At 48.2% G+C, this 25,673-nt stretch overlaps 13 protein-coding genes across 13 annotated transcripts; 8 read left to right on the forward strand and 5 right to left on the reverse strand.

Moving 5' to 3' along the window:
• Nucleotides 1-318: 318 nt before the first annotated feature.
• On the forward strand, nt 319-1,440 carry FPRO_07566 (uncharacterized protein; the record flags this gene model as incomplete). Its single annotated transcript, XM_031234363.1, has 3 exons — nt 319-620; nt 679-748; nt 811-1,440. The coding sequence occupies 3 exons, from the start codon at nt 319-321 to the stop codon at nt 1,438-1,440; spliced, it is 1,002 nt and encodes a 333-aa protein (XP_031084108.1).
• Nucleotides 1,441-2,589: 1,149 nt separating this feature from the next.
• FPRO_07565 (uncharacterized protein) lies at nt 2,590-3,168 on the forward strand (the record flags this gene model as incomplete). Its single annotated transcript, XM_031234364.1, has 1 exon — nt 2,590-3,168. The coding sequence occupies one exon, from the start codon at nt 2,590-2,592 to the stop codon at nt 3,166-3,168; it is 579 nt and encodes a 192-aa protein (XP_031084109.1).
• Nucleotides 3,169-3,635: 467 nt separating this feature from the next.
• Nucleotides 3,636-4,478, forward strand: FPRO_07564 (uncharacterized protein; the record flags this gene model as incomplete). The annotated part of the gene is made up of 2 exons (XM_031234365.1): nt 3,636-4,156; nt 4,205-4,478. 2 exons carry the CDS (start codon nt 3,636-3,638, stop codon nt 4,476-4,478), a joined length of 795 nt encoding a protein of 264 aa, XP_031084110.1.
• Nucleotides 4,479-4,663: 185 nt separating this feature from the next.
• On the reverse strand, nt 4,664-6,067 carry FPRO_07563 (uncharacterized protein; the record flags this gene model as incomplete). Its single annotated transcript, XM_031234366.1, has 2 exons — nt 4,664-5,902; nt 5,960-6,067. 2 exons carry the CDS (start codon nt 6,065-6,067, stop codon nt 4,664-4,666), a joined length of 1,347 nt encoding a protein of 448 aa, XP_031084111.1.
• A 463-nt stretch (nt 6,068-6,530) lies between these two features.
• FPRO_07562 (putative MVD1-mevalonate pyrophosphate decarboxylase) lies at nt 6,531-7,758 on the reverse strand (the record flags this gene model as incomplete). The annotated part of the gene is made up of 2 exons (XM_031234367.1): nt 6,531-7,644; nt 7,697-7,758. 2 exons carry the CDS (start codon nt 7,756-7,758, stop codon nt 6,531-6,533), a joined length of 1,176 nt encoding a protein of 391 aa, XP_031084112.1.
• A 1,550-nt stretch (nt 7,759-9,308) lies between these two features.
• FPRO_07561 (uncharacterized protein) lies at nt 9,309-10,789 on the forward strand (the record flags this gene model as incomplete). The annotated part of the gene is made up of 2 exons (XM_031234368.1): nt 9,309-9,669; nt 9,717-10,789. 2 exons carry the CDS (start codon nt 9,309-9,311, stop codon nt 10,787-10,789), a joined length of 1,434 nt encoding a protein of 477 aa, XP_031084113.1.
• Nucleotides 10,790-11,547: 758 nt separating this feature from the next.
• Nucleotides 11,548-13,191, forward strand: FPRO_07560 (uncharacterized protein; the record flags this gene model as incomplete). The annotated part of the gene is made up of 2 exons (XM_031234369.1): nt 11,548-13,025; nt 13,074-13,191. The coding sequence occupies 2 exons, from the start codon at nt 11,548-11,550 to the stop codon at nt 13,189-13,191; spliced, it is 1,596 nt and encodes a 531-aa protein (XP_031084114.1).
• Nucleotides 13,192-14,378: 1,187 nt separating this feature from the next.
• On the forward strand, nt 14,379-15,779 carry FPRO_07559 (uncharacterized protein; the record flags this gene model as incomplete). Its single annotated transcript, XM_031234370.1, has 1 exon — nt 14,379-15,779. One exon carries the CDS (start codon nt 14,379-14,381, stop codon nt 15,777-15,779), a length of 1,401 nt encoding a protein of 466 aa, XP_031084115.1.
• Nucleotides 15,780-16,043: 264 nt separating this feature from the next.
• FPRO_07558 (uncharacterized protein) lies at nt 16,044-17,003 on the forward strand (the record flags this gene model as incomplete). The annotated part of the gene is made up of 1 exon (XM_031234373.1): nt 16,044-17,003. The coding sequence occupies one exon, from the start codon at nt 16,044-16,046 to the stop codon at nt 17,001-17,003; it is 960 nt and encodes a 319-aa protein (XP_031084116.1).
• Nucleotides 17,004-17,141: 138 nt separating this feature from the next.
• Nucleotides 17,142-17,543, reverse strand: FPRO_07557 (uncharacterized protein; the record flags this gene model as incomplete). Its single annotated transcript, XM_031234374.1, has 1 exon — nt 17,142-17,543. One exon carries the CDS (start codon nt 17,541-17,543, stop codon nt 17,142-17,144), a length of 402 nt encoding a protein of 133 aa, XP_031084117.1.
• A 339-nt stretch (nt 17,544-17,882) lies between these two features.
• On the reverse strand, nt 17,883-19,317 carry FPRO_07556 (uncharacterized protein; the record flags this gene model as incomplete). Its single annotated transcript, XM_031234375.1, has 2 exons — nt 17,883-18,927; nt 18,980-19,317. 2 exons carry the CDS (start codon nt 19,315-19,317, stop codon nt 17,883-17,885), a joined length of 1,383 nt encoding a protein of 460 aa, XP_031084118.1.
• Nucleotides 19,318-21,200: 1,883 nt separating this feature from the next.
• Nucleotides 21,201-22,100, reverse strand: FPRO_07555 (related to 2`-hydroxyisoflavone reductase; the record flags this gene model as incomplete). The annotated part of the gene is made up of 1 exon (XM_031234376.1): nt 21,201-22,100. The coding sequence occupies one exon, from the start codon at nt 22,098-22,100 to the stop codon at nt 21,201-21,203; it is 900 nt and encodes a 299-aa protein (XP_031084119.1).
• Nucleotides 22,101-23,312: 1,212 nt separating this feature from the next.
• On the forward strand, nt 23,313-25,385 carry FPRO_07554 (uncharacterized protein; the record flags this gene model as incomplete). The annotated part of the gene is made up of 4 exons (XM_031234377.1): nt 23,313-23,882; nt 23,931-24,026; nt 24,076-24,239; nt 24,287-25,385. The coding sequence occupies 4 exons, from the start codon at nt 23,313-23,315 to the stop codon at nt 25,383-25,385; spliced, it is 1,929 nt and encodes a 642-aa protein (XP_031084120.1).
• Between the last annotated feature and the right edge of the window lie 288 nt (nt 25,386-25,673).

Raw genomic sequence — 25,673 nt, forward strand, 5'->3', positions numbered from 1 at the left:
TGACTTGCACGAAATGGATACCAATGACCCCGCAGAATGTTGACTTATACCGACTTACACCAATGATGATGCTGGTTGGCGAACCCTGCATGAGTGACACTGCATGCGTACTCAAAGCACAATATGGGTGGCGTCCAATACTTGTGTCAAAGGCGATTGATTCTTCGCTTACGGGACATGGACATATTCGGGAATCTTAACGGCATTCCAGCCGTTTAGTATCATGATATATCAGAGGCTCACAGTCTCTGGAATCCTATGATGCCGGTTCTCGACCCCTTGCCTCAAGAAGTATACTCACCATCTAAGCCGGCCAATATGTCAACCACAGCCACGATCACCAACACAACTGAGGTCCCTTCACCCGAGTCCGCTGACTTTACAACCATCTCGTATATAAGGATCAAGCAAGGAAACGCCAATGAGTTGTCCGCTCTCCGAAGAGCATGTGAAAAGGACGGGTTCTTGTACCTGGATCTCCAGAGTGCTAACAAAGAGCCTACACCAGTCACCAAAGAGATACCATTGGTATATAAGGCCGTGAACAATTTCTTCCAGCTGGACGAGGATACGAAGATGAAGTATGACGTCGACACAATCGGCCCCTGGAAGCTCAATGGGTGAGTTCATCCTCAACTCTGCGGCATTGTTGTGTTCGTTCTGACTTCTTGAGTGTAGTTACACGCCTTTCGGGAGGAACGCGGGCCTTGCTGGAGATGGGAAGAAGCATGGCGTGGAAGGATACACCGTAAGTTTTCCAACGAGTTCACTCATCGGTGAACTGTGAATAACATAACGCTATCCTACCAGTTTCCCCGAGATGGCATATGCAACCCCATCGTAGACGGGCATACCCTCTCCCTACCACATGTACCGCAAGATGAAGCTACCCTTCTGGTCAGCGTCATGGACAAGCTCCATGAGATTGGTCTAGGACTGCTCGATGCCCTGGACCAGATCAGTCACGACGCAAGGCGCAACACAAGCTCACCACTCGCGCCCAAACATCTCCCCACGGACCCGTCAACCTCGTGCATGACCGTCCAGCGATACCCCTCCCTCTCAACCGAAGGTCCCAACGCCGGCCTCAGCGCCCACACCGACGTCGGCAGCCTGACCATCCTTTTCTGCGGCGATCGCGGTCTGCAGACGTTCAACCAGGACACACAGGAGTGGCGCTCCGTGGAGCCTCGCGACGGCTGCGCAGTCGTCAACGTAGGCGACTCGCTCCGCTTCCTCTCGGGGAGAAAATTCCGGTCTGTAGTGCACCGCGTTGCTCCGTACCCGGGTGAGACGATTGAGAATAGGTTCTCATGCGCGTACTTTATGAGGCCGAGAATGGACGTTGAGTTTGAGGATGAGAAGGGCGAGCGGTGGAAGAGCATTGATTGGCATATGAGGAAGTATAAGAGTTACCGTGAGGTGGGCAATACGGCTTGATCTCGGGGTATGCCTTGCAGAATGAGTTGCAACTAAGGGAGTCATTGGTCTTCACATACCAGTAGAAACCACATCGTATGGATTCATTTGCATATTTACACGTAGCTATCACCAGGACTTTCCAGCTAGAATAAAACCATTCATGATATCCCGAGATCGTAATGTCTGAGCAGGTATCTATATCCAGACACAATACTGACTTCTCCTACACGTGCTATACTCAGGGGGGGCAAGATGCTTCGTAGTCCAATGAAATGAAGTGAGGGGGAAGCTGCGTTCTATCACATTGGATGCTTTGGGGTTTCCCTAACAGCCTGTTGACTGCCACAGTGCTAAATAAGTGTTATAATAATAAGTAATACACTGCTACTTTTTGGTATAGTAGTTTAACCGTCCATGGTGTTGTACCTAACTTGACATCTTGTACCAAGATAAAATGGCTTTTCTAAGTTTAGGCCTCACTCATCAAATCTTTCAAAGCAACCCTAAGATTTATGGTTATTCTTATAAACTTCACCTAAACTTTGGCGATTGTAAGGCACGGTGCCTTCCTTAGGTGGTAATAGAGGTACGTAGCACTTGCCATGTCCAGGATGTCAAATTAAACTCAGCAAAGGTCATCCTGAACCCAACAAAGGTATCTATACTAAGCTTATGCTAAATTACCTAAGTCTTTTTGTCATCTAGGGTCAGGATCCTGAGTTTTCTTTCCTCCCCATCTCAAGTTGTACACATCCACACCCACATCACACATCACACATCACACATCATCCACATTATCATCATCATCATCATCACAATCATCATACAAACGATTGGTTCATCATGTCTTTCACGGTGTTCCCCAAGCTCCCTTCAGAGTTACAGGAGATGATCTAGGAAATCCCCGCGCGCAGTCACTTGAACGAGCCAACCGCCCACTTCGCTGAGTTCCTGGCATACCCCGTCATAGATAAGCCACTGCGACTTAAAGTCACTTCGAACGAAGGCCTCAACATACCTCCGAACCCGCTGGGAACATATACAACATTGATGGAAACCTGTGACCTCTCAGAAGCAAGAACGAGGGAGATGAAAAGGCAGTGGCAGGCTAGCAAATCCAAGTCTTTCGATTACATGGATTTCAATAAGATCGGTAACTTCACCGATATGCACTTCAATGTCAAACCCGACACGTGGGCAGGAAAAAGGAGAGAGACAATTGATGCCTCTAACGACCTTTTAATCATCTGCAGACTTCACGACTCCACCGCGCAGGGAACATTCCCCTCAATCAAGTTTATAGGCGCTTTTTGGGAAACTGGTACTGTACGCCGCATAAATCAGTATCTACCCCTACAAGCCATCGACCCTGGATGTCCTTTTGAACATCCGACGGATCTTCTACGACGATTTCCCCGACTTCGAGTTCTGTACATCATCGTCAAGCCCCAAGATATCATCATCAAGCCAAGGAGGGTCACCGGCGTTACGACGAACTACTATAGGGATTACATACAAACTGAAAATCAGGTCCCTCCCAAGACATTCAATGCGCGACAGAGAATCTACTACGAAGTGCCCGGAGCAATCGTCAAAAAGTACGCAACGGGCGTGGAATGGGTCTACTCAAAGATGAAGCAGGCTTCTATTGCGTCGCGAACGGGCAGAGATTTGCCCCCGCTTGTTATCCGGGTTATGACGTGGAAAAATGCTCCAGGAGTTCGAGGGCGTTTCGATCGCGACTAAGTCACTGAGTGTATTCCGAGCAAGAGAGTAGTGAGATAATAGAATCCATATTTGTTCTGGTAAAGTTTGAGTAAGTGAGGCCTAAATTTCGAAGAGTCATCATAACTTCAAGAAACCTCTCCTAAACTTGGATAATATGATACAAGTGAGGCCTAAAGTCTGAAAAGTCATCATAACTTGAAGAAATCTCAACTAAACTGGGATACTTTAATACAGGCCATTCATTGGTGGAGTGAAGTCGGCGATGTAGGTTAGCCTCCGGCCCGGACCTCCCTGCCCGTGCGGCTTGCGGGAAAAACACGGAGCTGGCCCATTTTATTTTTCTTTGCAAGCCTCCAAACCAATCCGTTCCGGCGCATTTACGATCCGATCCATCCATGATCAATTACGCCATTTTCTGAATCCTTGCAACTGAACCTCTCGAAACCCAACCCTTCCCAACGATAACACCGCGTATCATCCTCGTCATGGCAGACAAAGACGCCTGTCCCGTCGATCACAAATCCCGCGAAGCATGGCTCGCTCAAGCCCGTGAAGCCGAAGCCGCAAAAGCAAAAGCAGCTGGATGTCCAGTCGACCACACAGCGCAAGCACAGTCCAAGTCATGGTCTCAAACATTCTCGTCATATCTCCCATGGCCCTCGAGCAAACCTACACCGCCGCCTACGCAAATTCCTTCCAACGACGCTCTTGACACCGACCGCGTTGTATCCACGATTCCACGAACCTTTAGCGGACCTGCGGCGTGTCCAGTAGATCATGGGAAAGAACCTGTAAAGCCTGCGAATCACGAAATGGAAACAGGTATAGATCCCTCCGGCAACTGGGTCTATCCTTCGGAGAAGATGTTCTTCGATGCAATGAAGCGAAAGGGTTACGATGCGAGGGTAGCAGACATGAAGACCGTTGTGCCCATCCACAATGCCGTTAATGAAAGAGCTTGGAAAGAGATCAAGGAGTGGGAAGCGCCGTATCTCAAGGGCACCAAGTAAGGCTACATCATCTCCATTGGTAGGAGGGAAACTAATTGTGTTAGATGTGGTGGCCCCAAGCTCGAATCTTTTGCCAACAAGATGGATCGTATGACTCCCACCGCCCGCTTCAATACTATACTCGGCTACACGGCGCCGTTCGACCGACACGATTGGGTCATCGACCGGTGCGGTACGAGGGTTGACTACGTTATCGACTTTTACGCCGGACGACCAGACGGAAAAGGCGGACCTAGCTTCTATCTTGATGTGCGGCCGAAGTTGAATACATGGGAGGGCGTTAAGATGCGAGCCAAGAAATGGGCGTTCCTAGCATAAGGACGAACTGCTGTATAAAATCTGTATGATGTATGAGTGATTCATCGGAGGGCGTTTGGAAAATGTACAACATGGGCAAAAAGCATAGAGAGGGTTGGATGACTAGCATAAATCTCCATTGAATCAATTTTCATGTTTTAGGATATTATTCCCTTTCGCCTTGACGCCGAGAACCACTAGTCTAACTACTGATCCTTCTTCCCCTCCAGCTGCGCAAGCAGACGAACAGGCGCACCTGTCTCAAAGGCCTGCGACTCGATGTTCCATCCCTTAGCGAGCATCTCATCCCAGAGCTCACGCTTGTCGTACTTCTGTTCGTAGCCATCGACGGTTTCCTTTACGCGGAAGATCTTATCCAGCTTGTCAGTGTAGCCCTGGCTCTTCTCAAGAAGCCAGGCCATCTCCATGGCCATGAACCAAGCACTGATGGCGTGGACGGCACTGGCGTCCTGCCACAGCATGATCTTGATGGGTGTGTAGCTGCGCTTCGAGTGATACCAGACAAAGAGTGAGTTCCGGGCCCCGTCGATAATGACAATGTTGCTGTCGGGAGCTTTGGCGCCCATGGCGTTCCAGTAGCTTTTGGCCATTTCGATGCGTGCGATCTTCTGTCCATGCTGGTTTCGGACGACGGGTCGCCAGAGAAGAATATTCTCACGGTGGGCGACTTGTTCGGGAGAGAGCACGTTTCCGGTCTTGAGATACTCTTCGAACAGGATGGTTGCACGCTGCTGGTTAAGGTTGTCCATGCACACAGCTCGAACTCCAAGGTAATTCATCCAGAGATGAGCAAAGACGAGAATAGTCATCAGGAATAGAACGCTATGGTGGTCCTCGACATACTTGACCACGATAGTTCCAACAAGAAGGCCGATAAGGCCCACGGCGGTCTCTTGGCTGGCCTCTTTGGCATTGAGTTCAGAGAGGTTGTCATGCTTTGCAAAGTGTACACTAAGAGCAGCTTTGCTGGCGCCAGCGGCCACGCCACACAACGCCCGCAACGTCTCTCCAGAAGTCAAAGCAAGGATCTTTCCATAGGGCCCAAAGTACGGGCTGTACAGCTCCAGGAAGAAGGCAGTGTCGTTGAAAAGATCGGCCAGGAAGCGGAAGCGCTTGGCATCGGGTTCGATACGAAGACCGAATTGTTGGGCAAAGACAATAGTGGCAATGCGAGACATGGCGTCCTTGAGGACTGTGAGCAACATCGCGAATGTGGCGGACGAGTTGGCATCTCCGACGCCGAGACCTTGGAGGAGAGCTCGGTTGGCGAGGAGGGAAGTGATGGTTGAGAAGAAAGCTTGAAGGGAGTCGAAGAATTGGTAGTTTAGGTAGTCGGATGACACAGAGTGAGGGTACCCGACTGGCATGAAAGCTTCACGCAGAGAGGGAATGAGTGGGATGCTAGGTTTGGACTTGGCAACGACCTGAAGCTTAGTTAGCCATGATACTCATACTCCAAAGGCGAAAGTAAAGCAACGTACATGGTTGTCAACGGTGTGATTCCAGGTACGTGAGACATTTCCCGATTTATCCAGCTCCACGATCTCGACAGGTTCGCCCCGACCCAGGAGGTTCGTTAGGCCATCCATCGCGATGGTGTTGTGAGGTTGTAAGGATGAGAGTTGGAGGCTGTGAGCTACAGGCAGCTCACAGCGGTGTTACGCCACATGTTGCAGTGACACAAGCAGTGCCCCGCAGGGCGAAGACGTGTCAGTGCGACCAGCAGGTACAATGCGCCCTTAGAACTGCGGCGTGACTAGGATTTAGAAAACCCAAAGATGTCTCTTTTGTAGGCAGGCATTGATCTTTGGTGGAGACTCGTAAAGTCCCCGGAGCCGATTGAAGGCGTGGAGGTGAGTTTGGACGGCCCCACACGGCGATGTGGAGGATCAACGACGTTTCCTCATGATCATGATGGGCAGCAGAGATAATGATGAATGGGATCACTTCCAGAACGTAAAATATTATAATTCATTTTGTTTCAACTTCAAACTTATCTGTATATATCATTCCAACATGCTATTTACTTCACTAGATCTTTTGCATCCCCATCTATCGTCGAACAGCCTGACCATCCTCTCCAACAAGGAACTCATCAGTCTTGATAGGACCCTCGCCAACACTAGTGGAAATAACTCTGCTCACGCCCTCCTTCAAAGTTGAAGCCAGAGCACTCTCAAGCTCAACGCTAGACTTGGCGCTAGCAGCACCCTCCTTGAAGCCGCAAACACCCTGGAGCGCTTGGTAGAAAGTACCGACAACGGTATCAGCGTCCTTCTCCTCGTAGTAGACAACACAGTTGGGACCAGCGTCGAAAGTGTAAGCCGCAATGGTCCTGCCGGCCTTCTCGTTGATGTACTCAACAGCACGAATGGCGGCGCGGGAAACGTCGTTCATGTAGAAGATGGGAGGGTAGGTGTCGGCGCAAGTAGCGTGGAAAGAGTTGGAGTCGCGCATGGTGACCTCGGCGAACTTGGGAAAGTCCTTGTTCTTGATAGCCTCCTCCATAGCGGTCATGTTGGCGGGGACAACGTTTGCTATTCTCTCCTTGAAGAGACCAGATGTAGCAACGGTCTGCTGCATGCCAGAGGTGGAAGAGACACCCTTCTTGGCGGCGCTGACAACGAGGATCAGAGCTCGCATGTCAGGCCAGTGTGAAGCGGGGGCGACAAGGTCGGCCTTGGAGTCGCTTCCATCCTCCTTCTCGCCCATTCTCCACGCGACATATCCACCGAACAGACTGCGGCAAGCAGATCCAGAACCTTGTCTAGCGACGAGCGAAAGATCAGAAGGTGAGTCGGGAAGCTCATACAGAAGAGCGATGGCCTGGACGAGCGCAGCGAAACCAGCAGCTGAGGAAGCAAGGCCAGCAGCAGTGGGGAAGTTGTTCTCGGAGACAAGCTTCAGGGGATATGTAGACAGCTTGGGGAGCGAAGAGTCGGCGGCCTCGAGAGCTGCGCGGCGGGATCGAAGCTCGCGGAAGCAAGCTTGGGTTCGGGCGCCAGAGATGTCGGAGGACTCTCCGTTGAGAGTGAGGCTGTCGCCATCGGTGAAGGTGCTCGAGCACGAGGCTGTTGTGAGGGTTCGGAGATCGGCTTGCGAGAGGGTTACCGAGAGGGAGCTGTTGGTAGGGAGGTTGAGCTTAGCATCGCGCTTTCCCCAGTATCTGTATCGTATGAGTGAAGGCCTTCAAGATGCGATGGAAGTGTAGTGTTTACTTGACAACGGCGATGTTGACAGGCGCAGTCGTGCTGGCGTGGTAGACCTTGGTATCGGACATTATGAAGCGGGGTATAAGCTGATGGAGGAAGGTTTGGGGATGTTGAAACAAAAGTTGGAGCGAAACAAATCAGACGCTCAATTGATACGAGAGACGCAAGATTTGGGCTTGACGAAAAGGAAAATTGACTTCACCGACTTGTTGTACCTATGGGGAAATGAGCCGTGGACGGGTTGCTCAGAGAATTGGTCGGATTGTAACCTCAAGCAGTCTAGTGCGGGGTCCAAACCCCTCTGGACCCCTGAAGCCCCTCAACACCAAGGGGAGCTCTTGGGGATCAGCCAATGTGGTCTGAGCGAACTTGCCAGTGAATAGTTCGTTTCGCAGTGGAAGTGGATATCTCTATTAAGAATAACCTTTTGGAACGGTAATCCAGAAACAAAGAGTTAGATATCAATTGACTTCCATTGTTACATTGTCTGTCTGTATGTAATAGAGAAAGGTAATTTAGTAGGCGAGATTGCAGATGAGTAGCGGCTCAACATAAGAACAAGAGCCTTGGCAATTGCATTTGAACTTGATCATGAGCGAAGACAAAATAGTTGGCTAAACATATAATAAGAAAGCTTTATGGACTTTTGCATAGTGCCTACTAAACTGGGCTGTGATAGCATGGGCGCTTGAGACTGGACTCTAAACCCATGATGCTGTTTAACTCGACTTCAAACTGGAGTTAGTCAGAGACTACAGGGTAGGCCACTCTATTTTGAACCTGCAAAATAACACAACCATGATGCAACAATTCATTATGTGTTGAGTGTCATACAGCACGAGAACTGAAGTTAAAGGATGTGAAAATGGTTGCCCTTTATGTTTTGTTTTTGCTTTTGAACGTTGTTTGACATAATTCAAACGTTAGAAGTGTAACTAGGTGTAATAGGTAAGGTCCATATCTAAACAACTGCATCCAGCGTTTGAAGTCATGACCCATTTATTGCCGTTCACTCAGGTCAATATGATAACTACAGGATATTCAAACTTGCTAATAAACTTTCATGATGGCTCAACTTTCCTCTACATTTCTTGTTGTCACCTCTTCGTTATTGCATTGCCTTTTGCGTTCTCCTTGACAAGAAGCTCTGTGTAACTTGGAGGCGCACGTGGCAATGCATAAGAGGCTTGAAACCAGGAAGTTAACCTCCGGAGCGAATCATCATAAGTCTCATACAGCGCCATGTCTCTGATATCTGTGTTCTTGGCTGAGCTGAGAATTGTGGCAGTGATACTGCGTCAATGGTGAGCAGTGGGTTCTCAACCAATCAGAACCCGAGTGCATGAAGCTTCCAGGGACAGACAAAGCTTGGCTTAGGTCCTGACGTCACAAGCCACAGCTGATCGATTGATCGATGAGATAGTGGTGACCGCACCGGGCAATGGATTCCAAAACAAGCAAGGCAAATCTTGGCTGTCAATGAATGACACGACCTTATTTCTGTGTCCCCCCTGTGCATGTGCCTCCCGCCTTGGCCAGAAAGCTTAAGCTTACTTGCACCTTGATCTGCTGCTCCCTCGACACACGACCTCTACCTTAACTTCGTAAAGGTGCAGTCATGAATCACGCTTTGAGGCGCGCTGCGCTTGGAGTTTCTCCTGCTTTACGAGCATCACGACCACATACACAATTTGCTTCCCATCAATTACCAGCGTTGTACAGATGCGAAACGAAACAAACAGCTTTTAGACGCGCTTTCACAACGACAAGATGTTTCAACCAAGAGGCTGCTGCTGTTGAGTCGGAAGAGGAGACAGCGCGGAAAGAAGAGTTGAGCGAAAAGGCGCGCAAGAGGGATATGAAGAAGGTCACATCTGGTGCCAGCGCTCAGACCTTGGAGAATGACCGACCATGGCATAGAGTGGACTCGGAGGCTGAGAAGGATCCCGACATACCTGACAAGACGGAAATGAAGAAGGGTGAGCTTGATACGATCAATCCACAAGGCCTATACTGACACGCACAGGACGTCTATTGACAACCCCAACGCGTCTACTGAAGCTCATCCTACCAATGCCTTTTCATCCCGAGCAAGAACACGTCAACAGACCAGTGCAACAAGACGTCGAAGACAAAGGTGAAACAGTTGAGCCATTAGCTCTTCTCGTGCATCCTCATCAACCTCTCTCTTACCTCGAGCGATTGATTCAAGCCGAAATACCTCCAGTCCAGTACAAGGGCCGCGAGAAGCTACCCGACATCGTTTTCCGAGCCGAAGCCGACCAGGAAGAACAGCATGGAAAGAAGGAAGACAAGAAGAACAGCAGCGGTAATGTTGCGTCATACTCTGGTCTTGGCCATGAAGGTCCCTCCCGTAAAGAGGCGAACTGGGTGCGATGGAGTGGCAGCACCGAGATCGGAGACTTTATTCGAGATGCTGCTCGCGGTCGAGAGTTTGCTATTGATGTTGAGGGCTTCGACAAGGAACTTCGAGTGGCAGTGCCCAGTTTCAGAGACCGAACTTACTACATGCGCATGAACTTAAGACGCATGTCACGCGACATTGAAGGAATGTCAAAGGTCAAGAACGAATGCGACGCACTCGCGCACAAAGGAGCTCATCGACTGGCACAAGGTGGCTTTGCTGCATTGGCTGGATGGTGGGGAGTTGTCTACTATGTCACTTTCCACACACAATGGGGTTGGGATTTGGTCGAGCCCGTTACGTATCTCGCTGGTCTGACAACTGTCATGGGCGCTTATCTCTGGTTCCTCTACATCAGCCGCGATCTAAGCTACAAGGCGGCCATGAAGGTGACGGTGTCAAAGCGACAAGCTGCACTTTACCAAGAACGAGGATTTGATCAGAATCGATGGGAGCAGTTGGTTCACGAGGCTAATCAACTTCGAAAAGAGATCAAGGTTGTGGCTAGTGAGTACGATGTTGATTGGGATGAGAAGAAGGATTTGGGAGGTGAGCAGGTACGAAAGGTTCTCGAGGAGGAGCAGAAGGGCCGAGACGGTACCAAGATGACTGAGGGCAAAGACGACGACGAGGAATCCGGATCGACCGAAGAGGTCAAGAAGAAGAAGCAGTAAACGACGAGATCTAGAAGTGAGTAGATGCAAAGTTTGTACACTAAACATCAGATCATGGCGAATGGCTTAGCATTGGGGGCTTAGAACACGCGACAATTATTGATGGTGGGTGTGGTGACACCTTCAGAGTGAGACCGCTGTAAATTGAACTGGTTGCGATTTCGGATGTATTATGGAGTACGCATAGCGATAGGCAACAAACAATTGATTTAATGTTAGATTTATGTCTTGCATAAATGATCTGTAACATGGAGATTCTGATAGCGCGATAAACGAAAACCTCAGAGATAACAATCTCGTATTGGGATTAAAGCTGTCGAGATAGGTAGAGTCAAGCATTCCAGTTCATGGCGGGGTATGATGTGACAGATGGGCTTATCATGACGTACAAGAATAAGTGCATTTTCATATTAATACTGTGTTAGACCCTGGGGCTCAGGCAGGGTACAGTGCCCATATTTACTGTCCCTCACCTCCAACCACGCCTATATAACATCTCTCCACCACCTCCATCAGAGCATCCAACCATCGCCTCGGCGTTTGTCACGATCGCCTCCTCAAAGGTCAGCATGTGAGCCAAAAGAGGCAGTCTTCTGGAACTCTTCTCCAGGAGCTTTAGCACCGACCTAGGACCAAGTTAAACATAAGTCAACTTCCCCCCTCCCGCCTCCAGCCGATCCCCCGCAAGCGCAACACTACAGCGCCCACCCCCCGATTAGTCGACGGATAAGCCCCGAAAAAGGAAGAAGCGCGCGATTATGGCTCCCCAGGTCATTCGCCTGCCAGACGGGCAGACCTTTACTGTCACACCCGTCTTTGCAGGTCTCGGCTTCAAGAGCCATGAGTTGAACACGCATCATAATGCGTTTCCTGTGGGGTGGACTGTTGTGCTGAACACGGAGAGCGATGATGGATCTGATGATGATACGGAGAAGCAGGATGTTGAGAATAGAGAGAACGGTGTTGCGCTGGATGGGAGAGCGAGGAGGCAGATTCACTCTTTCGCTAAACCGACGCTGCAGGGCGATAACCTCTTCATCTCGTCCATCGCGAACCCTTCGAGCTCCGAGTTTAAACCCGCTGCGAGTCCCACAAGACAGATTGCCATGATGCTGTGGATTACACTGTACTGGTACTTTCACCAGCCCGAGCCAGCGCCGCAAGTTCCTGCTCAAGCAGCGGCAAAGACGCCCCAAGCTGCGAAACCTCGTGGTGAATGGCGAATCAACATCAAGCGCGATGGAGTGCTCCGAGGTCGGAATTTGATCCCCAAGCTTGAGCGCATGGGACTTATAACTTCGGGCAGCAGTGCTGTTGGAACGAGTTTAGATGATAATGGGGAGGATTGGTCTGACATGTTTGTCTCGAGACGCATGTTTTGGCAACTCCCCGGTCGGCTTTTTCTCTTCTCTTTGCAGCCTAACAAAGCTGGAGCGAATTACGATTCTGTCCCCGGATCACCTATTGGGAGTCGCCCGAATTCACCTTTACCAATGGAACCACCATCGCCGTTCCAAAAGACTTTCCAGCGCCATTCACCGCATTCATCTCTGAATCGAATAGATCATGATCTTCCTGGTGGACCAACTCCAACATCGATGGTGAACCCGCCAAGCTTCCCTATTGGACCTTTCTTTTCGAGCTCTCATCTTCCGACTTACTACCCGCCTGCTCCTCTTCAATACATCTTTACGAATAATATCCGTCACCCTATGAGACCCAAGCCACCTAGGATGGGCGAAGTCTTCTATACGAGATTTGTCCCGAGTGTTAACCAGTACCTTTCGTTCCGAGTTGCTTCCATTTCACCCAACCCAGTACCTTACCTTGGACCCGTTGGACCCAAACCTCCTGAGCAATCTCATCTTTCTACGATGAATGACGCAGCCCTGTTGGAAATGTGGATGAAAAAGCCTCGAGTGAGTGCTTTCTGGGGCGAGTATGATGAACAATTCCTCACCAAATCACTAAACCAAGCCAACTCGTTCCCTGTAATTGGACAATGGGACGGCGTACCATTTGGCTACTTTGAGATTTACTGGGTCAAAGAGGACATCCTCGGCCAGCACCTGGGCAGCGATGCGGCAGATTGGGATAGAGGCCTTCACGTGTTCATTGGAGAAGAATGGGCAAGAGGACGGGTTCCAATCTGGCTGACGGGATTGGTGCATTGGTGCCTGACATCTGATTATCGAACAATGAGTATATGCCTTGAACCGAGAGTGGACAATGCGAGGTGAGTTTGTTCCTTCGAACATGGCTGGTCAGCGCTGACAATGAGTAGGTTTCTGCAGGGTCTAGAGTTTACGGGATTTTCGCGTGAGAAGCAGATTTCTTTCCCGCATAAACAGTCTTGGCTTGTTAGACTGCGTCGTGAGCAGTGGGAAGGACCGGCGCTTTGAACATGGATGCGGTGAGTAGGGAGAACAGGGTAATTTGGCGATGAGAATACGAGAGATGAGTCACGACGGAGATGTTGGATAATACGAAAAATACATGAGACGCCTTTTGGGAACTGAATACGATTGTTATGAACGATGGCTGAAAATTTGCTCCAGTGATTTATGTGGTCTGTTCTGATTACCTTGCTCGCCAGCATAGAACGAAAGTGCTTTGTGTTGAGTAAACGGAGTATGCTTGAAGAACAAAGCATGTCGCGTCTCAACTGAACAAGACCTTGGTTCACTTACACACTCAAGAACAGGAAAATCGACGATCAATACCTTGTTTCCTATAAGATTAACTGGTTCTTTATGTCTGAAGCTATCGACGTGTAACGACAGTTCCAACATTCAACGCTTCAACATAACGGTTTCAAGATAAAATCACCACTCACTCAGTTCAAAATGAGTCAACGAGGTAACACTCCCCAATCACCCGTCACAATGACTGACGAGAACGCATCCTTTATCCGCCAATCCTACCTCCGTGGTTATCTCGTACCAGCATTCAACCCCCCATCACGGACCTGTCCCCGCTGCCACGCCTCATTCACTGGCTCCAAGACAATGTGTCTCCGCTGCCTCAAAGAAATATACATTGAACAAGCCGCCTCAAAGCGTGAAATAGAAAGAGATACGTTTCTCTCACACTGCGGAAACAAAAAGTGTAACGAAATTACTCATCACCTCGGCCCAGGGTGGTGTGTCCTCTGTAATGCAGAGGGGAAGAATGTGTATCAGGTTATTTGCTTGCAGTGTGAGATCGTGATAGATGTGCCATATAGGGTTAGGGATGATCAGGGGGGATCAGTGGATATGCTCAAGGTGAGGAGTTTGTGGTGTGTTAAGTGTAAGGGCCTTGCGGATTCGTGGGTTAGGATGGACGATTAATCGTGCTGGCGCGACTTGACCTGACCTTGGGGAATGGATATGTGAGTTAATTAGCGCTTGGGATAATACTGCTGATGTGATATCGTGATATTACTACGGCTTAGAAGTCGGGTATCTCGGAAGTGAGTATGTCAGATATTCAGAGAAAGGTAAGCACTAGATCCATCGCCTTGAAGGACAGGGTATAAGAATGGGACCTAGTCCGGCAAATAAGTAAATAATGATCCATCTTCTTGTCTCCAATTGTCTTTGTTAATATGCCTGCTCAAATAAAGGGTATTGAAATGCTTCAATGCGAACATGTCGTCCCTGACAATGATACACCGCAACTCCCTCGCTGGTCCGACACACACATCGAACATCCTGCTCTGATAGTCACCCCAAAGACTGAGCAAGATGTGAAAGATGCCATTAGCATCGCGAAGGAGAACAAGCTCACAATCGTTGCTGCTGGTGGAGGCCATGGAACATTCGTCAGTGTGGACTCAGCATCTCTGTACCTTGACATGAAGCTCTTCAAGAAGATTGAACTGAACAAGGATGAAGGAACTGTGAAGATTGGTGGGGGTGTCATCGTCGGAGAGGTACTGAAGGCTTTGGCAGACGAGGGCTACTACACCCCCATTCCCAACTCTGATGCTGTTGGCTTTGTGGGATGTATGCTTGGGGGTGGAAACAGTGCTCAAATTGGCGTTCATGGATGGATGGTAGACAACATGGTTTCGTTCCGGCTTGTTGCTGCTTCAGGTGATGTTGTTGAAGTCGATTCTTCTTCAAAGGACAAGGAACAAGCTCTCTTTAACGTTCTTTGCGGCGCGGGTCATGGACTCGGCATCGTCACGGAGCTGACTGTCTCTGCCTTTTCACTTTCCAGTCTCAACATGGATGACAACAAGATCTGGACGCGGTCACTCATCTTTCCTGCTCCAGCACTAGACGTCGCTATCAAGACTTTTCTGAGTTTGAGCCACCCTCCAGCAGACGGATACACGAGCTTGGCCTTTGCACGAAGTCCTCCCGGTACTCCAGCGGCTGGATCTCCCATCATAATTCTGGGATATCAGTATTTTGGTCCTGCCGAGCAGGCTGAGAAAGCAACGGCCTTGCTTTTCCAGGATGACATCGTCAGCAAGACTGTCGTGGCAAACACAGAGCTGTTACCATTTGAGAATATCAATGCCAAGATGAACATCTACAACTCTCATCACGACCACAAAACGATAGCATCCTGCCGTCTTCACAAAACCACAGCCGAAGCCATAAAAGCTGGCTTCAACAAATGGCGCATCGCAACGGAGGATTATCCAGATGCTCAACAATCAAGCCTCATCATCTCAGCTTACAACACCGACAAAACTTCAGCGATAAAAGATGAGAAGTTCGTGGAGGGCAGGGATAGAAACATCAATGCGTTTATGGTGATGGTGGCCAAGGAGGATAAGACACGAGAGGCGTTTGGGCCAATTCTAGATGATGTTGTTGCGGGATTCAGGAAGATTGATGAGGGGAGAGTGCCGAGAAGTTTCCCGAATAATTTGAGGCCTGGAAAGGACTTGAGTGATATGTATGATGAGGAGAGGTTGGAGGTTTTGAGGGATGTGAAGAAGACTTGGGATGCTGAAGGCGTGTTTTGGTCGCCTTACTTTAAGACCGTTTAATTGGCATAATCCCATTTATGCCCTGAAATTTGATGTTAGCTGTAATTAGAAGCTACACATCCTTAAAATGCTGAAGCCTGATGGTGAGTTCTTGGTGCTGCCCCAGTTGAATGATGGTGGCAGCTGATTGGCCTCGTATTCCGTATTCTCGTATCGCGTATCCCGCGTGTAAGCCTTGACCCGCTATATAACATAAACCTGAGATCTCACAAACAAACATTTCCCGACTCGCTCCCTCGTTATTTCATCAATTAAATGCTCAAAATGTCGGTTCAGGCGGTTCGGAACCGCTCGACGTCCTCAACCCAACGTTTACTCTCTACATCTTCCCGAACCCACCAAACCTTTCGCCTCTCGGATGGCCGAACACTAGGCTTTGCAGAATTCGGAAAACAAGATGGAAAGCCTGTGTTTTACTTCCATGGATATCCTTCCTGCAGACTTGAAGCTCAGCCTATTGATGGGATTGCTCAACGCTGTGGTGTTCGTCTCATAGCTCTCGACAGACCCGGCTTTGGCCTGTCGACATTTAAACCTGGGTATCAGATCTTGGATTGGCCAACTGATGTGATGGAGTTTGCCCAAGCATATGAAATTCCTCAATTTTCTGTTTTCGGTCTCTCGGGCGGCGGTCCGTTCGCTTTAGCTTGTGCTTACGCGTTGCCAAAGCGTACGGTGACCAGCGTGGGACTCTTTGCAACTGCACCGCATTGGGCGGCTGGTACGAAGCACGTTGAATATTACCGCCGAGTCTTCAAAGTCTGGGCGGAGCATTCTCCATCGACTCTCAGGGGAGCGTTGTACATGCTGTACCTATCTATCAGATGGGCTGTCCTATCCGGCCCTGTTTCCAGAAGACTCAACAATTGGCTCGAAGCTGAACGCAAGAAAGAAGAAGCTGAGAGCGAGGAGTCCAAACCAAAGTCCATGAGCTTAGAAGAGTTGGTAGATATGGTTCTTGATGAGCCATTTCGCCAGGGAGCTGACGCTGCTGTGCACGAGATGAATCTCCTCACGTCGCAGGATTGGGGGTTTGATCTTGAGAAGGTTCAGTATGATGATATTCAGATATGGCATGGGAAGAAGGACGTGAATGCACCTATTCAGATGATTCGGTATATGGCGGAGCGCATACGAGGCAGCAAATTGCATGAGTTTGAGGATGAGACTCATTACACTATGTATAAGCACTTTGAACCAGCGTTGCGGAAATTGGTAGAATAAGGTTCTACTTAAAGATCTAGGGTGTTGGTTGAGAAGGAGATGAGATTGAATTGGGATCGAGGTGATAGAGGGGAATAACTAGATTTTGTACAATAGAATAGCTGAAGATTTCAACTCCGGATGGCTTCCATACCCCTCTCATATATCACTATTTGAGTTCCCATTCCCAGACATTTGATGATATTCTTTCAAAGAGCTATGGGCCCGTGAAATATCAAACACTCCTACCCTCTGGATCTTGCCCCTCTTCTGCCCGCATGTCTGGCACATCAATTTTACGCCTGGTCGACCAAAATCATTCTTAGCTGGACTTGTTGTCGATTCCTGAGGACTTTGCAGTATGAATACTTCGTCCGCTCCAAGCATTCGCTCTTCAATCATGTTCGTGGTGTTTGTTGTCTTTGCGATAGCCTCTCCAGCCATGATCGCCAGAACTGGTAGGCCTCTCATAAGAGGTGGTAGACCACCTTGGATATTGGATAGTCTGGCTAGTTTGGAAACTTCTGTTCGAAGAGATTGTGATGATTTGTTTGAGGACATATTGGGACTGTCAAGAGACGTTTTTAAAAAGGAGATAGATTCAGCTCGGCCTTGAGTAACGAGCGACGAAAAGTGACAGTGGGAGGTACAGAAATCTAAAAGGACGTCGAAGAGAATATTCTAGACTAATAACCAGATTGTTGGTACACGGGCAGACGGGGCACCCTTTTGATGCTTGGGAGCCAAATCCATGTCCTGCCGTGGAGTAGTATACGGAATACGCAGCCAATAGCAGAGTCAGCATTACGCCAAGTTTCAGGCAAGTAACTACAGTTTGGCTGTAGATAATAATACTGGAACTCTTCTTTTCTTCATTTTTGGTCTACCTTTGGAATCTCTCTATTGGTTCGTCTTCAAGTCAACCACCAGCTTTCCTCCACTAATCTCCCCTTTCCTCATCCTATCCAGCCCCCTGTTCACGTTATGCAGACCATCCTCGACATCGATAATTCTGGGTGGTACAAGCGCACGACTTGACAGCAATCTCTCCAGCCATCTCGATAGCACTTCGCCAACCTCCGGTACCTCGTGATACAGCTTGAAAGGGATAGTATGGAAGATAACACCCGCTGACTGGCCCGTTTTGGGGAGACCACTCATACCGACTAGATGAGCGGGCACTATGGGCTCAGCGGGAGGAGTGCTAGGCGGTGAAGTGACATTCGCTGCACTTCGATGAAGTTCTTCAGGGCCGAGAGCGCGGAGTAAAACTTCAGCTGTATCTTTACCTCTTGTGTCGATACCGAAGCGAAGTTTTCCTTTTGTGTTGGCACGAAGAACAGCAACAGCTCGCTCGGGATCATGGCTATCAACCAGCAAGTCCGGCCGAAGAACAGGATTCTCGGAAATTCGAACGCCATGCTTTGCGTTATCAACAACCAGAGCAACCTTCAGTCCAACGAGGCGAGCTAGTTGAACAGCTAGAACAGCCGAGGTTGAAGAGCCGCCCCAGATAGCGATCCAATCTCCAGCTTTAGCACCCTCATTCGGCAAAATGCTATTCAAGCACTCTCCCCTAATATCTTCAGGGAGCGCTTCCTCAGGCACTTCTCTCACAAGGTTGAGAATATTAGGACCATCCTTAACAGGTGTAAAATCAACGCCGAGACAAATACCAAGCGACAGAGCTGCAGCTACGTATGCGACTCCGAGTGTAGCGCCTTGCTTGATTGTGATTTCCTTTGGAATTCTCACGACGTTGAAGTCTGATGCGACTACGTACTGTTGGTATGTTGCTTTGCGGAGATCGCGGTAGTCGGTTGATATGACGATTACTTTGTCGCCGGATTTGATTCTTGAGGGGGTTTGAGGGGCGAGGACGACGGTGCCTGATGCTTCGCGGCCGGAGATGTATGGTAACTCAGGGATGGCAAAACCGTAGTCACTATGGACTGTGTCAGTAGCTATAATTATATCATATACGTCGATCTACTTACGGTGACTTCCAGTCGATGGGATTCAGTCCAATAGTATCAGTGCGGACTAGCAGCTCATGGTCGTGTTTTGTGCTAGGGACTGGGTGCCCGTCGGTAATTTGGTATGGTTGCCGTAAGCCATGTAACAACAAAACTGTCTGAGAAGATGGTATGGGATGTTGCTCTCCAGAATCGCTTGCTTGGTCTTGTGCTGCTAAATCGGTAGGTGGTGTATATCGAGGCTGAGAGTCTGATGTTGTCTGAGACACGGGATGTTCCTGCGACGAATCCGTTACGAATGATAGTGGTATCCGTGCTCCGAAAGCCGGTTCGGCCGAAAGGGACAGGTATGCGCTCATGGTGTTGATATCTGTGCCGTATATCTATACGCAATATCAGACTGATTAGGTGGTCCAAGTCAACAAACACAACACGCCTTGAATCGAATACCAGCACTTCTCTTCACAAAGATAATTATAAACCCAAACTTTACGAGGGGTAAACGAGCCTTTTCAATAATCTACCGTCCATTCGACAAAACAGGCAACCCGATCCTTTTCAACGGATGCAAGTAACCTAACAGACTCCCGAAGAGCATAGCGCATGGCGTCATGTAGGTTTCGTCGAATCACGCTTGGGTATGTTATACCATGCCCGCAATTCTTCCAATGACGTGACGAGCTTTTTCTCAAAGAGACATCGTGGGAGAGACCGGTGTCGGGGTGATCCCCACACGGGGCGATGGTGTTATTTGGACTATCAATCACTCAACTCCAGGGATGTAACGTGCGGAATTACTGCGACAGTGAATGATATGAGAGACTTGATGATTAAAGGGAATTATAGATGATGATTGGATGTATTAAAAGATTGCTGATTGGATTATTCTGAGCTTGATCGGGTGTAGCCCGGTTCTGTGTCTGACAGGCGGGAGTCTATGTAAGATGGCCAAGTACCAGGCAAATTCATCAGAAAGTTATTTTACTTATTATCAATTTGAATAGCTACAGTATAGCGGTATAGATTCTCAAAGTGGTAGCCATTTGGTCTCTTTCCTGGTGTTCCAGACACCGTCTTCCAGCGATCACCAAACAACGCATTGACGATTGAAACTCAACATTGCCGAGATACCGGCAAGAATCCGTGTTTGGCACTCAATGTCTGCGGGGAATATCCATACAGATCGACTCGTGGGTTACTCTCGGTTATAAAAAGGTTCCAGGTAACCGAATTGTCGATGGTGCAACCCCTATCAGAATCACGCAATCCAAGATTCGCCTATCTCGCAACTTCTGATTTTGGATACCCCGCGATTGCGGCAGATAACAGTTAATGGATGATAAAGGACCTGGTGGAAAACAAATTGATTTTCAAGTCATTCTCTTGCTCTATCGCCCGTTGCGTTTGGATTTCGACTTTTGAGAGGCTGAGGATGTCATCGTGATGCATCACGATTGAGACAGCGAAAGTCCTAATCTGAGAGAAGACTTTCGTAATGAATTTAAAACCAAGAGGAATGGGTTAACCTATGTAAAAAACAGTTTCAAATTGCAGTTTCATAGGAGGGCATTCAAAGGTAGTCTAAAATACCTATATAACGGGAACTCTAGCTGGGAATTTGATCAGAGTTGATATGAAATCCATATGACTAAGTAGATTTAAAGAACAGAGGATAATAAACGAAGATGAGATAATTTTTGAGAAACTCAAATGAGTATTGAAACTCCTGAATATATCTGCACTCTAGAAGAATAACTACACTTATTTTTAGCTCTCACTTGTTTGAATATACTATCCTATTGCTAGAGGACTGAATTGAAGATACATGAATTATTTTGTAATAGCTATGTTACTTTGAAAATTTAGTATTGATTGAAATCTAAAAGCGGCCAATTTCTGAGAACGCCACTTGCTAGAATGCTCTCTGCACTCACATAGTGATAGAGCCTTCATCCAACAAACAAGACCCGAGATGATTTCTTGCGACCCATTATATCATATGTTGTAGAAGCCTATGTCCTGAATGCTCAAGAGCCATTAGAATCTACATATGTTTATTTGTAGATCTGATTGTGGATATAAATACTTTTAAGAACAGGTTTCCAATGTAGATCTAGCTAGATTATGTATCAGACTCTCAAGTATCAGTTTGATACTACAGAAATGTGATCATGACGGTCGAACAAGAAAATTAATATTAAATGATTGGATTTGTAACTATCTATTAATATTTTATGTATCTCTACTGAACAAAAGGCTTGACAAGTTCCTTGATCTCCTCATCGGTAACACCCTTGATACCAAGAAGCTCATTATCAAGCTTGGGGAACTTGGGAACACTAGTGGGGTCAAAGATAGCCCTGTATAGGTAGGCGGCAAGGGTAGGCCAGTCAAAGATGCCCTTTGCGATATTGGCATCAGAAGCAGCAGTAGCATCGTCGATCTTGGCCTCCTTGACCGTCCACTGCTTGCTGGGGTTGAGCTCTTTGGCGATTTCGAGGAGCTTCTTCTGAGAGATGACAGTATCCTGAATATAAACAACGCGATCCTTTGTCTCGGCAGGATGTGTCAGAACGCCAACGACAGCTTGGCCAACACTGGCGAGAGTGGTTGTGCTGAACTCAGTGTTGCCACCATCCCAGAGCGTAGCCTCGGCCTTCTTGAAGTCAAGGAACAAGCCGTGGCCCAAGCCCCAGTCAAGGAAAGCAGAGTTGTAAACAAAAGTATAGCTAATCTTGCCCTCGCTTGCAAGAGCAGTAAGCTTGTCCTCGATATCAACCTTTGTCTTGAAAACAGGAAGCTTTCGAACGCTAGGGATGGCAAGGTTTGAGCCAAACTCTGAAGGGAGGAAGCGCTTGACACCAGTGGCTACTGCGGCGTCGATGAGTAGTGATTGGCTGGGGATGGCGAGACTGCCGAGGGCTGAGACGACGGCATCTTGGCCTTGGAGAGCGGATGTGAGAGAGTCGAGAGATTCGTAGTCGACTTCGATGACTTTGATATCGGAGGGGAATTTGGAGGTTGATCCGGCGCGAGTCAGGACTGTGAGGTTGAATTTGTTGGAGTCGATGAGGGCCTTGAAGACTGCGGAGCCGAGGTCACCAGCGGCACCAGCGACAGCGACGTTTTTGTAGGCAGACATTTTATGTGAGTGTAATATGTGATTGGTTGATTGGGGTTGTTAAGGCAGTCAAAGTAGTAATTGTTTGAGAGAATGATTGATTGATTGATGAGTGGAATGGATGGTAATTGAAGAGAGATGGCCCTATCTATATATGTTCTTGAAATCAACAATTATCGACATATTTGGCGTCATTTACACAGTTACAATGCTTAATCATACCATTAGTCGTGCTGCAGACGCCATCGAAGCTCCGCTTAGTTAAGGTAGAAGGTTCGGAAGATTGGCGATCATAAGGCTGCCTGTCAAGCCAAAAAGAGGTGCATCCCACTTCATTACATGAGCAATAGATTGCCCCGGAATATGTCTCCCGGCACTTTAATCTTTGGCCCCCAACTTACAGAGCTTTTCTTTCTGATTCTGACCGCCACAGATGGCTGTGCTGTCTGTGCTCTGTTGTGGCTTTCAGTTGGATGGGATGGGATGGGATAATTGGAGGTGGGATACTCCGTGGACAGATTTGAGTGGGATGAGATGAACCGAGTGGGATAATGGATCTATCCGCGGGTTCCATTAAAACCTTAATTGTGCATATGAGGTTCTGACTGGTCGAATCTTATCGGTTTACCCCAATTTTCTGTCCCATCCGCGGATGCCGAGCTGAGATATCCCACTTCAACATCGGCAATCCCACTCACGATTACCAAGTCGACCTTCAAGGGATGGCCCCCAATGCAAGGCATACGTAACAGCGCATCGGCTTCGGTTTTTTCCCAGCCAAACTATTCGATAAATAATACACCGAGTTTTTGGCTCGCAATCCAATCCCACTCGGTTCGATACCCTCATATCAAATCAAAGGCAGTCATAATCCACCACCATGGAGATATCCCACAGTGATCGTGATAGAAGGTATGTAACGGCCAGCCACAGGTGGGATCACCGAGTGGATTGTATGTATCATGACTAACACTGGTGAAATGATGTATCAGATCCTCCGCTGACAGTGCTGAACCAACGCCCAGTCGACATACATGCCACTGTGGGAAGAGCTTTATCAGAAAGGAACATCTGAGGCGCCATCAAGCGACCCATGGAGAGCGCAATTTCGTTTGCCCGATTTGTCAACGATCCTTCACACGCAAGTTAGTACATGTCTCGTATTCTTTCCCAGTTAGAGTGTTGATTTCTTTTCATAGTGACTTGTTGCGGCGCCACCTGACACGGCATGATATGCCTACAGCTCCAGATCCAAGAAGAGGAAGAGCTTGCGATGCGTGCCATGCGAACAAGACAAAGTGTGACGGTGGTACAAAGTGCACTCTCTGCGTCAAGAGGGGAATTAACTGCACTTATAAACATGCGTCCAAGAGTAGCAGCGGGAGTAAGAGTCCAAGCGAGGACACTGCAGATCCTAGAGCGGTGGCCAATGGTTTTACTTCGCCGTCCCTGATACAGAATCTCACACCAGGAACACCGCAAATCTCACCAAATGACGAAATCAAAGCGGGCTTCAAGCGAATCGCTAATCATGTTCGATCTGGAGAGATTCCGATTGGTGAGGATACTCCGGTACCTGCACTTGACAAAAATTGGATCGAGGGAAATTCAAAAGAATACTTTGGGAGGTTTCATGATACATGGCCTATTCTCCATGGACCTTCTTATGTCACTATGGATACATCACTGCTAGTATCTGTATCAATAGCCATGATCAGCTGCTGGCTGAGAAGTCCGGATGAGTTTGAGGATGTAGTTCTACAACTGCACGACTCGTTGATGGGCGCGTTCTCTGATTGGATCGTAAGTCATTTAGCCTGACAGATGTTCCTAGATTAACAAGGGCTTTAGGCGAACCCCAGATTTCGACATGAATATGATGAACCATGGCCTTTTGAAACATATCAAGCCATCCTCATGAACATTATCTTTGCTTTTTATCACGGTGTAAGTGACCTTCGTACTAATACAGTGTACCCGCTGACCTCAATTCTAGAATGAGAAATTAGTCTCGAAAGCATCATTATTACGAGGCACATTCGTTGTAGCTCTTCGAGAAGCAGAGTTCTTCAACAGCGACAACGCAGCTGAGCAGCAACGCGTTCACTACCCCGGGACATTTGTCCCATGGCTCATGACTATTCGAGATCGTTGGAAGCGGTAAGTTCATTGTCCCCGCTCCATTGATACAATACTGACATATTTAGACTCATCGTTTCTCTCTTCAAAATCGACACATACCTCTCAATAGCCCGCTTTCAAGCCCCAACCCTCTTCCGAGAAGAAATCGATCTCACAATGCCAGCAACCTACTCTCTCTGGAACGCCTATGGCCTCAACATCTTTTTCAAACGCATCACCCTCGAACCAACAGACCGCTCAAATTTCAAACTCTCAGAGGTCATCGCCAATCCCAACACCCCAGCAAAACCTCTTCTCCTCTTTGAAGATATCCACCTCGCTCTGTGTGGCTTATTACCTGCAATTTGGAATCAGACTCAAATTGTACGTCGGAGCACAGAAGCTGGCCGATCAACGCAGAATTCCACTTCGTCTCTGGCATGGCAGCTTGAGGCGTGGAAAGCTGACATTGAGAGATTGAAGCATCAATGTTTTCATGCTGTTGAGGTTGGAGAGTTTCCTTTTACTGCTTACATCGGTGATTATGATGAAGATCCGGTGAGAGCTAAAGCCTTGGCGATGTCGAATATCAAATGCCTGATCTCGGAATGCTTGATGACGTATCATCTTCAAGGACTTCAGCTCTATGCTGATCCTAGGATGATCAACTCAGTGGCCATGGCCTCAATTGTATCTCCGGACCATGAAGCTGGAGTTCGTCCAAGACTACAAAAGCTTCATACCCAGCTAAACATGTGGGCTAAAACTCCTGAGAGTCGAAGAGCCTTACTGCACGCCCTCGCAGTTCTTCGTCAATGCGAATCTGATCTCCAAGCAAACGAGCCCCAAACCCAGTCCATCGACCCAACATCCTATCTCACCATTTCAATGAGTGCGTTGGTAGTATGGGCGTGGCTAGTATTCTCCGAAGCAGCATGTTCTTGCGTTCCGACAATAAACCACATAAACATCGGTGATGATCCACTGGATTTACAGAATACAGCGAGGCTGGAGACGTGGATTCAGGCAGAGGGTACTGCGGGTATGAATAACATTCCGCTGTGCAGATGTGTTTCGGAGGGATGGATGGCGAGGTTTAACGCGCTTTTGCCGTTGGGGAAACGGAGATGGGAGATGAGTGATGAAGTTGCGCCGATTTTGAATTCTCTAAGCGCTGGACGCTAGAGATTATTGATACCCTTGTATTTCGGCAGTGAACTTAATGGATTCATCTTGATTTGGAACTCACTTTGCTTTTTGCTGCTGGCCAAAAGTGAGCTTGTGTATGGCTGTGATTAACATGCCGATGTGAGATATGCAATGCACCAGATTTCGAAATGGGCAAAAGAAAGAAAAGAAGTCAGTAGAGAAGGGACATTGATGTACATGGGAAATGATCCTACAGACACTGGCATTTGTCAGCTCGTCCTGGTATTGACCCGAAGGGCGTTGCTATGACGTTGAAAGGACAGA

This window comes from Fusarium proliferatum, assembly GCF_900067095.1.
Source record: "Fusarium proliferatum ET1 genome assembly, contig: FPRO_scaffold007, whole genome shotgun sequence".
NCBI lineage: Eukaryota > Fungi > Ascomycota > Sordariomycetes > Hypocreales > Nectriaceae > Fusarium > Fusarium proliferatum.